Source organism: Pteropus medius, unplaced genomic scaffold, assembly GCF_902729225.1.
Source record: "Pteropus medius unplaced genomic scaffold, Ma_sr-lr_union100, whole genome shotgun sequence".
Lineage (NCBI taxonomy): Eukaryota > Metazoa > Chordata > Mammalia > Chiroptera > Pteropodidae > Pteropus > Pteropus medius.
In genome coordinates, this window is record NW_024350319.1 from 27,768,912 (window position 1) to 27,785,752 (window position 16,841).

Below are 16,841 nucleotides of genomic sequence, written 5' to 3' on the forward strand. Positions count from 1 at the left end.
TTATTTATTAGTAAAATTTATAGATGTATTGCCTTGAGAATGATTATTTAGGTAGTTCCTGTCGACAGCACCTTCAGCGTTGATGCTGAACCGTGAATAATTGCCTTGTGTGTTTGATTTTCTTTAGTTAATTTGGAATCAATATTAAAGGAGTTTGATCTAATCCACACTTCTCTGGTTTCCCCATAAGAATTTGTGGTGTAACGGATCAAGTATCTTTCTAAAGACAAGATACAATGCTGTCTACTTCATTTCCTTTATGCCCTGAGCTTTTTCTTCTTTTATAAGAATAAAAAGAGATACATTTACGGTTATTCTTGGACAAGTTTGGGGTGCATTTTTAGGACAATATAGAAACATTTAATCTTTACTTGAATCATAATTTTAGGCATTAGTATTGGGGCAATACTTATTGTTATGTTAAAAATATCTTCTAAATTAGAAGATAAACTGTCTGCTACTGTTCTTAAGGTTGACTAACTAAGATGTTATGCAGTACTGACTAAGGCTTCATCTGCATAGGGACTCAAAATAAAATGTTAAAGAAAAGTGGAATGGGAGCATTGCTATTTAAATGGCTGAGTTATTTTCACACTACAGAGTCAATTGGAAAATTCCTCTGCTCTTGAAAAATGTGTATTGGTAAACATGATGATAAAACATAAGCTCTGGTACGACATATATTAATGAAATAAAACTTGTACAAGAGGTGACCTGTGCAAAATGCCTCATTCGTCTTATTTCCTCCTCTGTCCTCAAGGGCCTAGAACAGTGATCATATGAAGAGTGCTCAGTATGTTGAATGATGAATGAATGAATCAATGATTGTAGAGTTCTAGCCTAAAACTCTTCCTCCATCCTTTAAGATCAAACTGTTATTCTTTTAGATTAGAACTCATATGGGGAGAGCAATATGAAGAGTTATCTTTCTATACAAAGATATATCGAAATGGTTTTAAGAAAGAGGGTTCAAAAAATTAGCAAAATACAGGTTTTTATCCATGTTGTATTTATTTCCCAGTTTTGAGCACAGCTTTTTCCCATGATAGACATTAGAATCTTGACTGCAATAGCCAAGTAAGATGCTCTTCAGCTAGAAAGAGGCATTTATTCATCTAGCCATTAACTACTTCAAAAACATTTAGAAATACTTATATTCTTACAATATCTAGGGGCCTTTTAAAATGGTTACTTCATACAGACAAAGAAGAAAACTTTTAATCTATTGGATGAAAGCTCCATACAGTTTACTACATGATTAACTTAAGCATAATTATATTCACAAATTATAAATAATATTTACAGATGTGACATTAATTTTCAATTCCTTTGTGTTATCTTAAAAGACAACAGAGTCATTCTCCATTTATATTATACTCTTAATATGTCTAGTCTAAGTGGAACTTGCTAAACCTATAGTAATGTGAAATATATCAGCTTAAGAAAATAAATTTAATAATATTAAATATATTTAATAATAAATGTTACTGTAACCCGCCCCTCCTTTGGAGGAACTTTAAACATACCTTTTGTTTCTGGGCGGTTATAGTCCTTTTGGGCGTGACCCACTTATTTCAAGGAGGACCTTGAAGCATACTTTAATAAATCTTACTTTTCCTAAATCTCGTGATCTTATCGATAATTCTTTGCTGAGCTGACCAAAAGAACCAAGGGACCCCTTAGTACTTCTGGGGTAACGACAGATTTTAGATCTCCCCAATGGTAATGTTACCACATCCTGAACATAAGGATATGACATATTTTTATGTCATAATTTTCTTTCTTGGACCAACATTTTATAAATTCTCTTGAACCATTTGTTCCTTACAGTAACCTTGACTAGTAATAGGAACAATAAAATTACACCCATTTTATAGATAAGGAAACGGAGGATGCAGGGATGAATTGGCTATTCATAATCACATATTGAGTTATAAACAAAAATGTAGACAAAAGCCCAAGGTGTGTTTATCATTGATCTATTACTCCTGTGGCACAGGTTTTCTAGATGTTGCTCTTAGTGACTTTATAGTTAGAATTTGTTTAAGTACTTGGTGCTTTATCTTAAACCAATTGTTAGTTTGTCCCTGTTTTTCTTTACTGCAAAGAGTAGGGGCACCTAAAACTTGAACTCACCTAATTAATTTGTAAAATCAGTAGATAAAAATTAATCAACTCTTCAAACAATTTCATGTAATAAATTAAAAGATGGCTTAATTGAATTTACCAACTACATTTCATTACATTTAAAGTCTTCTAGATATTATTTTTTGACATGTTGTTATAATTTTTATAAAGCCTTCAAGGTTTCTACTGGGCATTAATCATCCCTAAACAGATTTCTCCGAGAAGTTATTTTTATTAATGAATTTGTTTAGAACAAATGTGATAACATTTTGATTTGAGAAAATTATTCCAAGTTATTCATTTTTGAGAAGAATATATAGAAATTTAACTTTAAATAGTCATATATTTAAAGAATCTTATACATATTAATTATTAATAAATTAGTAAATCATTAAGGGAATTTTTTAAAAATTGAAAATGTATTTTTTAAGTTCCCCCTCCTTATTTCTATTTCTATTTTTATTTTCAGCTCCAGGTGCAATATTCGATTTACAGCTTGCAGAAGTAGAAGCCACACAAATAAGAATTACGTGGAAGAAACCACAACAACCAAATGGAATCATTAACCAATACCGAGTAAAAGTGCTAGTTTCAGAGACAGGAGTAATTTTGGAAAACACTTTGCTCACAGGAAAAGATGAGGTATTGCACTTTCATTTTACATCATGGTGAGCCCTTTCTATTTGGTTCTGGCACTGATAACTTGGAAGATTTGCCATCACTCTGACATAAAATATTTGACAAGGTTTATAGTAGAATATAAAGTAAATTTGGGCCATGTTGATAATCTAGCTGAATCATATCTCATTTTTGGACATATATTATTAGTTAAGTGCTATTATTCTTTTTCAGCATATGGAAAATGTTAATTGAACAGTTAAGTAGGACTAAAGGTACTTCCTTAAGGGAATATTATTATGGTAATTCAGTTAATGAATTGTTTGGAAACTCCTATTATGATTTAAATACTTCTAAGGTTGTGCTTGCAATTTGAAACAGTTGCCAATAAAAGTCACAGTAATTTGAGCAGCTGATGACAAATGATTATATCTGTTTAGTCTTAGGAAGCTGAATTTCTCAGAGCTGCCTTATTAAAAAACAGAGTGCATTTTATTAAAGAAATCAAATAACTAAATAAAAGATTAAAAAATTCCATAGATATAAAATAAGAGGACAGTGTTTTGCTTCTATTCACACTAGAAGTCTTATTTTTTCCCTTTGTTTCTGTTAGGAAGTACAGGCAACACTGATTTCCCTTTACTGTTTTTATTCACCTCGCCCAGCCAGCTGTTCACCTGGGAGGACCCCTAAGCCTCCACACTTGTCAAATCCAGTTGTTGGCTGCTTCCTGGGCACACAAAGAATAAATATACTTAAAACCAGTGAATACAGCTGAAGGACTAGCTTGGAGGCACTACCGGTGATGGTTATTCAGCAATTGGCTTCTACTGTTATGGTTCAAAATCAGTGCTTCTTCTAATTGTGCTGTTATTTTTCACACGTGTATTGTTCACTCTATTTCTGGTCCCAGCCTTCCTCTATTTCTGGTGTCTATTTGAAAGTTGGCCTTATAATGTGCTCAATGCACTCTGGCCACTCAGGTCTTAGTATTCCAAGTTGTTCATCATCTCCGTACTAGGGCTAAATTTTAATCCTATGTTGACTCCTTTCTTCTGTGCAAAAGATACTGAGTTATGCTTTCTCTGAAATTCAGGCAAAGGGCAAAAGCTTAACCCTTTTGCTCCCGCTGAGAGGTCAAATTAGATACTTAGCTTTTTTAGGCCTAGGTGACAAGGCCTAAAATTCTATAGCCTAGGTGACAAGGCCTAAAATTCTCCCACTTCTGCTAATGACACCTATTGAATGGCCAGACATACCTGTTTTTCTCTTGAAGTGAAGAGGTTCTAGAAAGGCTTCTTTGTGATTCTGCCTCTGTCTGTATGATCTTCAATCCCTGTGCCATAGTACAAAGAACATGAGCTTTGGATCTGTATAAATCTGGGTTTATATCCGTATTTGATCACTTACTGGGCTGTGCAAAGCGTGGAACTAAGAAGCATGATGCTTGGTTTAAATCTTGGTTCGGCCTTTACTGATGATTTAACCTTGGGGAAGTTGGCCCAACATCTCTTAACTTCAGTTTCCTCTTCTTTAAGATAAGGATTATAAGAGTTCCTGAAACAAATAGTTGATAAAGAGGATTTAATGGATTAATGTGTGTAAAGAACTGAGAACTGTATGTGGCATGTAGTAAGTGCTGTGATAAATAGTCGTGACCTGTTATGATTATTAATCATGGCATTTGACCATTCACCTTGGTTGGCACTCAATATTAGTTCCTTATCCTCTCTCAAATAAAGGAAACATACTTCTATCTATTTTTGTGACAGTATCTTTCTTTATTAGATCAGGCCCATAATTGATATTTCTGTTTCCTCATGTGACTAGTGTTTAGGCTCACCTATCAGGTGGTTGATGTGGGGAGACAGGTATGGGAGAGGCTCTAAAACCAAATGAACAAGAGTCCTAGCCCTGGCTCTGCACTGTTCTAGCTATATGACCTTGGACAAGTCAACTTTTGGATACTTGGTACCTTCATTTTTTAAGTGGGGCTTATATACACCCACCTTACAAAGTACAGATTACATGAGATGACAGATAAAGCCTCTGGCTTAGTGTATTCATTTATTATCCTTTTCCTTGACCTTGGTACCTTTCATAGGATAAGGACTTTTTCCTTCCATTCATTCTTAAACTTCTCTAAGTGTAGCCTTCACGCTCTGTCTCAAGAATTCTTTAAATCCTTGAAATCTTGTTAGAAGGCACCAATGACTTCCTAAGTATCAAATAAGTGGTTACATACTCAGTGTTTTGGCAGGTTTCATTTCCTTTTGGCTATAGAATTGAGGGCCTAGTTTCTTGCTAGCTCTTGACTGGAGACAACCCTAATTGTAGCTCATGGAGCTCTGGCACAGTTTCTTTCCACATGGACTTTTTCAAAATGGCCATTGATTTCATCAAGCCAGCAAAGAGTCTGTGAAATGTAATCATAGGAGTGACATATCATCACCTTTGCCTTATTTTATTGGTTAGATACAAACCACAGATCCCGCCCAGTTCAAGACAATGTGATTATACAGGACCATGAACAATAGGGGGTAGGGATAATGGGGGACCACCTGAGAGGCAATCCTCCACACTCTCTCGGTGTACTATTTTATATTTCACATACTGATTACAATAATTTTCCCAGCTTAAACGTATTATTTAAGTTAATAAAAGTAGTCAAATAAGAATTAAGAATAGTTGGGGAATGTATATCTGTATCTACTTAAGTAATCTAACGCTTCACTATCAAAGTAGGAAGTCCATAGATTTGTGTAAAATAAGTGAGTCTTAATAGCATGTTATTTAGTGATTTTAGGAGTATACACCATAAAAACTGAAAACAGAAGTGATCAGGAAAGTATGGACAGAGATTTTCATTGTAAATTCTTCATCACTTCTTGATTTTTGTTATAGCCATATGCATACATGATAACGACCATGCTACCCTGAACAAGCCCGATCCTGTCTGATCTCTGAAGCTAAGCAGGGTCGGGCCTGGTTAGCACTTAGATGGGAGACCACCTAGGAAGACCAGATGCTGTAGGCGTGAAAAATAAAAAAATAAGGGATTTTAACTGACAAGGTCCTTGCAATCTGTGAGGTCAACCAAGGGTTGCCTTGCCTAAAAAAATAAATAAATAAAAATAAAAACTTAAAAAGAAAATAGAATCAAGCCTTAAGGATTTGTTTGCCCAAATAATGTACAGAATGATAGTTATTTGTTAGGAGGTTTCCAAACATATGCTAATTTCAAACTTTTTTTTAATCATTGTTTGATGATATCATAAATTGTATTATGATCTATAGTAATATATAGAAGCATTTCTTAAGAAAAAACAAAAATTTTTATTAATTCAATTCAGCATATTTCAAATGACTCTAAATTGGTAGACATAATAGGGTTTGTTTTAAATAAAATCAGATTAACTATAATAAAGATTATTACATATAGAATAAAGTTGGTTTATTCAGGTGGATTAGGAATTCAACTCTAATTCTTTCACATAAATTCCAAAGATTCCTGGGTAGTTTATGAGAGGCCTTTTATGTTGATGTACTGTGACATTCCCAGACCCAATTATTGTCAAATAGGAGTGATTTTGTTCTCTAGGAGCAAATTTGGAAGTTTTGGAAGACATTTTTCAAATGTCACAGCTGGGAGGATGCTTCTAGTGGGTAGAGGCCAGGGATGCTACTAAACTTCCCATAGTGTATACAACAGCTCCCTACAACAAAAAAATTGCCTAACCCCGAATACCAGTAGTGCTGAGGGTGAGAACTCTGGACCAACTCAATGAAGCTAAAGCTTTTGGAATGTGCAGCAGGCCTTTTTCCCCTTGTGTTTTCTTTATTTCCACTTCTGCTTCTCATTGCCCTTTCCCATTACTCCTTCAAATTCTGATTCTTTCACATCATTTTGCTCTTAAGATTCTTTTCTTTTTCATTCTTTAAAAAACCTGACTAATATCTAATGCTTTCTTTAGAGAAGCAAAGTATGAGAAATATCACGACATGACACACTCGGTGATAATTAGTAACATTCTGAGTTATTACAAAACCACTGCTCAAATCATTGCCTGAGTTAGGGAGTGTCTTTCCAATGAATACCAGAATTTGAGAGAATTTCAGAAGTATTCGTGTCAATTTTTACATTGAAATGGCAACATGTCAACAGAGATGCTTAACTTTGTTAATTGATGGGATACTATGGTTTACTCTCAATAATTTATCTGACATGGGTATAAGATATTGAGAGACTTAAAGCAAAATCATAGTTCTTTGTACTACCTCATTGTACCTTCTATAGTGGTTTGTGCATAGTAGATTTTCAGAGTGGCTGATTGATAGTGGAAACAGCTGTGTGGTTCAGGCATAAACTATTGACTGAAATACCAGAGCATCTCTGAATTATGTGTCTGTGATTCATGCCCTCCACTATTTCCCTGTGGAGGCAGAGCTGAGATGAGCTGTTGGAAGCTCATCTCCAGAGTTCCCTCTCCAGAGTTCTTTATCACAATTTTTTTAGAGTAAATCTTATAGGTGTCCTCCTGCTTTTCATCACAATAATTTTCTGGCTGAAGGTGTAACAAGATAGATAACTTTATTTCAAAAATATTATTTGGAGGGTTGGAAATTCTCTTAAATTTGTTTTTTATTCTTTTATGTCTGAGAAAAGGTAATATTTAAATGGTCTGTCTTTGTAGATAACTAAATAAGTAATCTGCCTTAAAGTGTCTTGCCTTCCTGAGATTTTTCCTGAGCATCTACTATTTTTTTCAAAATACTATGTTTTTTATGTTAATAAGAAATAAAAAACCTGCTTTTGACTCAAGAGTAAAGACAACTCCAAAACATGTAGGATAATTAAAAGACAGATATACCAAAAATTATAAATAGATAAAATCTATATTATGAATTAAAAATGTTTTGGAGGTGAATTTTGAAGCAGAACTTATAATGTTTTCTTTTTTTTTCAAAACTTTTATTTGGAAAATTTTGAACAGGCCTAAAAGTAGAGAAAAGAATATAATGGGCCCCCATTTACCCATCACCTAGGTTGAATAATTATCAACATTCTGCTGTTCTTGGCCTCAGCTGTCTGTGTTGTTGCTGCTGCTGTGGACGTATTTTAAAATAGATTCCAGATTTCACATCATTTTGCTCCTATATGCCTAAGTAGGAATCTCTAAAAAACATGGACATTTTAATTTATTCAATAATTCCATTACCACAACTCACAAAATTACTAATATTGTCTTGATATCATCTAATACCTAGATCAAATTGAATTTTTCCTAATTATCTTCAAAGCCTATGTTGATGGTTACATTCTAATTAGAATCAAAGGCCACACATTGCATTTGGTCGTTAAGTCTTTTAAGGCAACATTTTCTTTAATTAATGTTTAACCCTATTTTTAAGGTTGACAATCTATGCAAAATGCCTAAAACTATTTGGCCAAAACACCCTTTTCTAATTTTATTTCAAGTAGCTATGCTGTGTGGAGAGAAGGGGAAGAGTCATCTTATTATTCCAACAAAAACCTCTAAATATTCATAATCTGCTCCTGATATTTTTACTTAAATATCTGCTACTTTAGTGAACTCAACATGTGTGAAGTACATTATGGGATCTGGGAACAATCACAGTTACTTAAAATATTCGTTAGGTCCAGAGCCTTGGATAGGTCTGCTATGAACTCTGTTTGAAAACTATTGCCATGCAATTTTGTTCACGTCTGTAACTTCACTAGATCATAGATAAACTATTATTAATATATATTAAGCAGTCATGCGGGCCTCTCACTCGTGGTATACAAACAAGGATGCATAGCAAAGCAAAACACATTTTAAATAAGGCAGTATGCCTAGAACACTTACTTACCTTTATGAGGGGAAGCAGTTAAAATATTTAGTCATGAAACCTTTGCGTGAGGATGTCTAATTTTATAAAAAGCAAAGTCAGAAACAAATATCTGCTTCTTTCCATGATATAGTATTGGTCTCTTAAGATATAGGAGTGATCACGGTATGTTACAATGGTAAAGGATTTTACTAGCTTCACAATGAAGTTTCGAAATGTAAAGGAGACAGTAGTCATGGAAATAATATCTTTTTTAAAAGCATGATCCAAAGTACTAGTTTCTTAAACTAATAATTGGGTGAAGTTATTATTAAGTATAATTATTACAACCAGTCTTCGTAAATAACTATTTATTTACAGTTTATAAGTGACTCCAGAGCTCCAGAAACTGTGAACATAGTAGAGTCAATGGCAGGATTATTTGAGGGTTCAGCAGAGATATCGTCTGACCTGTACTCAATTGCTTCAGTTATGTATAACAGTTATCCACATAACAATTTTCCTGCAAGGAACAGAGCTGAAGACCAGCATTCAACAGTTGGTAGGTACAATTTTTATGTTCTGTGAAGTGTATTGAAACCACCAGTATGAGCTAGCACAGATATGAACCTTAGCTTAGAGTTCAACAAGATTATTAATGGTTCATGGGCTGGAGTCAGATTTTTTTTCTTCTTTAACTGTCAGATAACCTCATGCAGCAGATGGAAATGCCACACAAGCAGGAGCTGGCCCCTCCTAACCCATTTGACCTTCCTCCTAGAGAAAGTAGCACCCTAGAGTCTCTGGCCAAGCTGCATAGACAATCAGTTATTACAGTTGCCAAAGCAGGTGTGATGAGAAGGGATTAACATATCTTCAAATCATTTACAGGCTTCGCACTCTCTGCAGCTTTTGACTAATAGGTTTTCAAATGTCACTAAAGGTAAATAGGTCAGAAAGTTACAACTCTAGTGCATGTGGTGATAAACAGGTGTAGGTGACCCCAACGACGTGGTGATGTCATTAGTGTATACACTTGCTCTTCAGGTTCAACGGATCTTATTGTTTCTAAAGGGAGAATGTCACATATAGCAAAAGTAGTTGGTTGGACAACACAGCTTTAAATTATCTCTCTGGTTTTTCTAAAAAGCTAAGTGAGAAGAATATTTTTTTCCTTGCATTTTCTCTGATTTTGTATTTGTCCCATTCCAAATTTAAATTAGTTTATTTATTTTTTTATGATAGAATCTATCAAAAATATCACATTATATTCAGTATATGTTTATTTCATTTACTGATTCATTTTTTCCTGTGCAAAGAAGACTGGGGACAACATTGCAAATTAAGAGGCCTGCAGTTTATGGTACTGATGTTTCCTTAAACACTTCAAGTTTGGCCTAATTGCTAATTAACATACTGAAAGCACAAGTTCTAAACAAATTTAAAAATCTAACATTATTCGAAATCCTTACTGAGACAGATTTATGTATCAGTTATCCAAACATGCTTGCTTTAAAATATTATTGGTTTTAGCAAAGGTGTGGCGAGTCTCATTTCTGTAACTTTCACATTATAACCTAGCATTGATTTATAGCATTTCAATTTGATATTATTGCCTAGTCTGTCTTTTCAGAAAAAAATTCCTTGTTAGTCCCTTTTAGAAAGTTATATTTTTTCAAAACACTAACCTCATGTTCCAGAATAGTGTATAATAACTATCAAAATTATATTATGAGCAAAAATGTTTATAGATATTGTTGGGGAGTATTTGGCATACTATTATTATATATTTACCTTTCAAATAAAAGAGTGCATGGAAAGATTAATGCATAATGTGAAATCAGGTTTAAGATTTCATTGTGTGAGCAAAAATAATTTCAATCGTGAAATCAAACACCTTTTTTAAAGAACCTAATTTCAAATAGGAACTACATGGAACCAGTATATCACTGACGTTGCTGCTGAACAGCTGTCTTATGTTATCAGGAGACTTGTACCTTTCACTGAGCACATGATTAGTGTATCTGCTTTCACCATCATGGGAGAAGGACCACCAACGGTTCTCAATGTTAGGACACTTGAGCAAGGTAAGAATGTATTCCTTCGAAATAATTAACTGCAAGTATTGCTCTTGCACATTGTAAAACTTTTTTTTTCCATTTATATTAATTGTTCATTCTTCTTTTCAAGTGCCAAGCTCCATTCAAATTATAAATTATAAAAATATTAGTTCTTCATCTATTTTGTTATATTGGGATCCTCCAGAATATCCCAATGGAAAAATAACTCATTATACAATTTATGTAATGGAACTGGATACAAACAGAGCATTCCAGATGACTACTATAGATAACAGCTTTCTCATAACAGGTAGAACAAAGTTGTTGTTGTTGTTGTTTTTTAACATATCTATTCTGGTGGAAAACATGCATCTCTCTATGCCTTAAACTCTGATGGGCATGTACTTCGTCATTCCAAGTTTTGTTGTGCTATGCTGCCATGGATATCTTGAAAACTATGTGAAGAAATAACCTGATTAAATGTGTTTTCCTTTTTATTTGTCTACAGATAATAAAGTCATCAGATCACAAGTATCATAGGAATATACTTAACCCAGGGAATTTTAGTATATTGAAATAACTAAGTATTGAAGGCTTGAATGAATGAATGTGAAAATCAGCTGAAGTAAATCAGCTGGCATGGTGTTTGTGCTGAGTCATCTATACTCCTTGCAGTGTGCCAAAGATTATTTTTCAGGCTCAAATTATTGCCTTAATAATTTAGGAAAGAACTAAAACATCATTAAGATGGAAAGACCCTCAAATCCAAGGAATTTTGGGAGATGGGGATGATAAGGACACTGACTTGGGGAGCCAGTCTCCCAAATGAATTATTTTCACTATTCCTATGTCAATTGGCCCTAATCCAAGAGTGTTATTTTAAGGACTTTAAACAAATTGCCTGTTGTCCTTATAGGATTAAAGAAATATACAAAATATAAAATGAGAGTGGCTGCCTCAACCCATGTTGGAGAAAGTTTTTTGTCTGAAGAAAATGACATCTTTGTGAGAACTCCAGAAGATGGTAAGATGATCAGTTGCACTTTTAATAAAAAGAAGCAAATGGTGTTGCACGCTTATTGCCATCTACCTCATGCTGCCTTTAGTGTCTAGAGCCATTAGCATAAAAAAATACATGTATTTAAAATTTTCTTTTCTTCCCTCAGAACCAGAATCATCACCTCAAGATGTCGAAGTTATTAATGTGACGGCAAATGAAATAAGTTTGAAGTGGTTACCGCCTGAAAAATCTAATGGGATTATTGTTGTTTATGAAGTTCTCTATAAAAGTATAGATGCCTTATTTATGAAGAACACCTCAACAACAAGCATAATTTTGAGAGACTTAAAACCTTACACCCTCTATAACATTTCTGTAAGATCATATACCAGATTGGGTCATGGCAATCAGTTATCTTCTCTACTCTCTGTAAGGACTTCTGAGACTGGTAAGTTTTTGTTTGTTTGTTTAATAATACATAGTAATGAAGTAAACATGGCTGGTAATTACCATATTTTATATTTTATTTAACCTAAAACCCTTCGTTATTCCATTTAGTATAATCCAGGAATTTATTTGGTTTTTCTGGTAAAAGTATAGGAAGAGGCTTGCTGTGCTCATTTTTTAAAAGTCTGACTTTACATATAAGGGAAGTGCGAAATAAAAATAAGCAAAATTTTCAAATGAAAAAGACTTTTAGAAACCAAAGATTTTTTCCATGTGCCTGTAAATTTGAGGTTGAATAACTACTTACTTTCAAATTAGGTAAAATCAGAGACATGTAAGTATAGATTCCTATACTCTAAAGAGGTAGATGGGTAGATAAAAGTGTGGAGTAGGGGTACAGAAAGGGCGTGTATGGGGATGCCTTATGGAGGAGATAGGATTTGACCTGATCGTAAGGAGTCAGGCGGAATGGGCAGGAGGACCTTACAGAGGCCGTTGGGGGAGTGGGGACGGGGAGAATACCCCGTCTAAAGGAAACAACGCAAGCAAAGAGTTACTTGTGTTTCAGTTTCAGGAATGCAAGAGCAAACAGCACAAAGCAATACATTTTGCCCAATGATTTTAGTTTATTGTTTTAATTGTGTTTATAATCATACATAGGAGCATCACTGTTAGGCTACTTATGTAATGTATGATGAGAATTGAGAACTAAATTTAAAGTGACTCTTTTATTCCTACATTTAGAAAAATACATATTTATTGACTACCTAATGGCTGAACCACATGGAATTTCTATTCCTATAGGTTATAATGGCCAAATATCAGCAACTTCATATGGCTTAGCCAGATACTATACACAAGGCCCTATCGCTGACCTTGAGGATCTAAGAGTCTAGTAAAGCAGCTTACCTTTGAGTGAAAATATCTTCCTGAGATTGGTCACAGAAATTAATAAAATGAGATGACACAAAAGAGCCCATAGAGAATGACATTGGTCGGAATTGAAGGAATAAGAGAGTGATAAAAGTAACATCTTTTACCAACAAGATTACCCTTTAAAGTGAAACCTAATTGATATTAAACTGTATATTGTCATGTTTCATTGCTTTTACAGATATTGTACTTAAATAATGATTTTTGTGAAAAATATCTGCTCTTTACCTGACCTAATTTTATTCAATACTGGGTCAAGGAAAGAAACAAGCATGTTTTAAACACCTGCAAAGTGCCATGCATGGGCTCTGCTATTGGCTTTTATAAAACTGCCTTTTGACTTCTAGTATAAAGCAGTAAAGTGTTATTATCTTCATTACCTGATGAGACACTGAGATCTGACTTCATCTTTTCAACAAATGTTTACAATATTCCAAGCCCTACTGGCAATACAACACTGTAGAAGAAACTGAATTTCTACCTGCCTAAAGTTACTGTTAATTGGTGGGTGTTTAATTGCTTAAGGTCATCCAGCTGGACTTGGAATCCAAATTTATCTGCCCTAAAGCCCATTTCCTTTTACAATACATGATGTTTTGGGAACCATCAATAAAGCTGGTAAATTATAAAATATATCTAGTATCTTTCTGTTCACTGTTGTAGTTAGTGTTGTTCTTTGGGGCTCTGCAGAGCATGAGGAAGAAAAGTAAGAACTTTCAAAGATCTCGTTGTAATATTAAACAATCACCATATTCATGAACACTTATCAGATGTTCCACTACCTAAGTGGTCTCAGCATCAAGAATGCCTAATCTTAATTGCTATCTGTAAAACAATCATTTTTTGCTTGCTATTTATTACCTACATGCAATCTTTTACTTAGTATTTAAAAAGTAAATTTGATTTTTTATTTATTTGTTGCATGAACTTAAGTCTAACGCAGGGATAATAAGCCTTAAGTGACTATAAGACTCTAACTTGAAATGTAATTTAAAATGAGAATTTTAGTTTTGAAAGTCTCTTAGAAAACACACAAAATCCTTCATTTTATAGGTGAGGAGACTTCGGAATATTTGAATAAAATGACTCAAAGAGCATGGTAGATGAGAAGTAATTTTGAGACTTGGTAAGCTTCCTGACACCATTGAAGTTTCCTGAGCCAGTGAGAAAAAAAAAGAGAGAGAAGAGGGAAATAACTTATGCCAGGGTTCACTAGCACACTCACTTGGGTGAATATAATGGAGTCATTTTTACACTAGATTTTTGAGAAGCAAAAAGAGGCCTGATAATAGAGCATAGGCTGCAGTACTAAAACTCCTAATTTCAGCTCTCTGTCCTAAATTAGGATATTCTCAAAGTCTGCTCATTCTCCATCTGGATGGACACGGTAGACATTGGAATCTACATTAGTGATCTTTCCTAGATCATGTTTGCTACTATTGAGCCACCAATATAGCTCTTTTTGCAAAAGAGGAAGCTAAAATTTTAAGTAGAGTCTCAAAATGTCATTTGAAGGAGGATGTGCTCAAGAACATCTGTCTGTTACCAGTGCTTAATATTTGTATTCAATACAATAAACTCATCCTCTAGTCTTCTATAAGAAACAAGAGCCCACTTTTCAATATTATTTCATGAGAAATTGAAGAATGTGCTAAATCAGTAATGTGTTAATGCTACTAATTATAAATAGAAGTAAATTATTTGTTCGAATATTTTGTCTTGATTAGAGAATCAGAGTTTAGTAACGCTTGGAAGTAAAATACTGTACTCTTGTGCACAAGGAAGAAAGTTCAATACAGGATTGATTTCACGAGAGAGAGAGAGAGAGAGAGAGAGAGAGAGAGAGAATGTGTGTGTGTGTGTTAAGTATAGAATGTGTAGTTAGCAAAAAAACTTGAGATTAGTTTATATTTTCTCATACTTGGGTACAATAATCACATAAAGACTTTAAGTTTCCATACAAATTACCTTCGATGATCTCTATATCTTCTCTTTCCTTTTAAAGATATAACTTCCTTTACAGTAAGCCTTTAACCAAATGCCTTGAATATGTATGATTTTGATCAACGATTAGTGTATGATAATTTAGATATTGACCAAAATTTTGCATATGACTCTATAAATTTATAGTAATTAATAACATTTCTTAATTTGTCTATATAACATTAAAACTATATATGCCAAACAATCTTTCGGCATACTAAAGGTAACTTCCCACTTTCTATTTTAGTATCATCATGATTGAAATTATTTATTTTTAGTTTTTACATAGATTCAGCTTATTCCAACTAACTCTCACAATTACTTTTTATTCCTGAGTTTTCTATTTTACATAATACTTCTACAATTGGAAACACACGCTATTTCAGAAAACTCTAAGTGCATCATCACTGTCCAAAAGTAAGTCATCAAGTCGTCTTGCTTTACTTTCCCTGAAGATCCAGCACTGGTTTTCCCCTAAGGATAAATGAATAAAAATGCAAAGGATATCAATCTGGGTCAGGGATGCATATTTATATCCTGACTACTGGTAGTAGGCCAGCAACTCCAAAAGGAAAATTTAGAAAACGCCAATGAGAATTTTTTTTAAATTAGAAATTATTCTGAGTTATAAAAATAAAGCATAGCATCACTAATTTCTTTCTTCCCCACAATTAAAAATATTCAATTTTACTTATTTTTCTTAGCTGTGAGTTTCTCTCTTATTTTTAATATATCCTGTATCATGTTGAACATATTTATTCATTCACTGAACAGATTTTTATGCATTCCATGTCATGTACTACCATTCGTAGGCACTGTGGATACAACAGTAAGACAAAATTCCTACCTCTTGGAACTTAACATTCTAAAAGGCCACAGAAAATAAGGCAATAAAACAAACAATATATATGACTTTTGGTAGTGGTAAATTTAATGAAGAAAAAAATAGGAAGGAAAGAAGAGAGTTACAGAGTAGTGAGCGGCTATTTGCGATAGAGGATTGAGAAAAGGCCTCTATGAGGATGTTATGTATGCCCAGAGATATTAACAATATATGGGATTAAATTAGATGAGGATAAGGAAAGAAAGTGTTTCATAAGGAGGAATACCAATTACCAAGTTCCTGAATTGAGAAGACACTTGATATAGTTGAGGAAGAATAACATTTTTGTCATTTAAGCAGTATTTATTATGTGGAGGGAATTAGCAGATGAAGGGAGAGAGAGATTAAGGGGGACCATGCAGATTTTCAGGTGCCAATGTAAGAAGTTTGGAGTTTAATTTTAATAGGAAGCAATTTGAGAATTATGAAACAAGAACATGGTGTGATTTGCAATTTTAGAAGGCTGCTACTGAACATGTTAGATTTTGGAGTAAGGAGATAAATCAAGATTAACAATCAGGTTTTGGTTTGAGTATTTGAGTGAATAAATATTTTCATTTACTGAGATGGGAAGCTGAGGAAAAGACAGTTTGGAGGAATGCAGGAGTCTTGTTTTGAACATGTTTGAGATACCCAAGTACCTGTCATGAAGGCAGTTGGATATATGTTTGAAAGTCAGGAAGAAGATCCAGGGTTGAATACATAATTTGGAGTCATTGCCATATCTCTGATATTCAGAATCAAGGGATGAGATAACATCACATCAGGGTGAGTGGAGTAGAGATGAAAAGACATGTATAACTATGTCCTGGGGCAATCTAACCTGTAGACTTTGAGAAGTCAAGGAGGAGCCAATCAAGCACTAAGCAAAAGTGGCCACTGAGGTAGGAAGAAAATCAGGAGAAGATCTTGTTTTGGAAGGAAAGTGAATAAGATTTTCAAGCAGAAGAAATGTATT

General features: G+C 33.8%; 1 protein-coding gene and 1 pseudogene across 1 annotated transcript in view; both read left to right on the forward strand.

The window, feature by feature from the left end:
- The window catches only part of PTPRQ (protein tyrosine phosphatase receptor type Q), a 165,476-nt gene that overhangs the window by 15,534 nt on the left and 133,101 nt on the right, over positions 1 to 16,841 (forward strand). Inside the window, exons 9-14 of the mRNA XM_039838923.1 lie at positions 2,597 to 2,769; positions 8,959 to 9,139; positions 10,503 to 10,664; positions 10,768 to 10,947; positions 11,554 to 11,661; positions 11,804 to 12,085. Of these exons, the coding sequence (XP_039694857.1) occupies positions 2,597 to 2,769; positions 8,959 to 9,139; positions 10,503 to 10,664; positions 10,768 to 10,947; positions 11,554 to 11,661; positions 11,804 to 12,085 (1,086 nt within the window). The remainder of the gene's footprint in view (positions 1 to 2,596; positions 2,770 to 8,958; positions 9,140 to 10,502; positions 10,665 to 10,767; positions 10,948 to 11,553; positions 11,662 to 11,803; positions 12,086 to 16,841) is intronic.
- Positions 5,664 to 5,782, forward strand: LOC120583539 (uncharacterized; annotated as a pseudogene).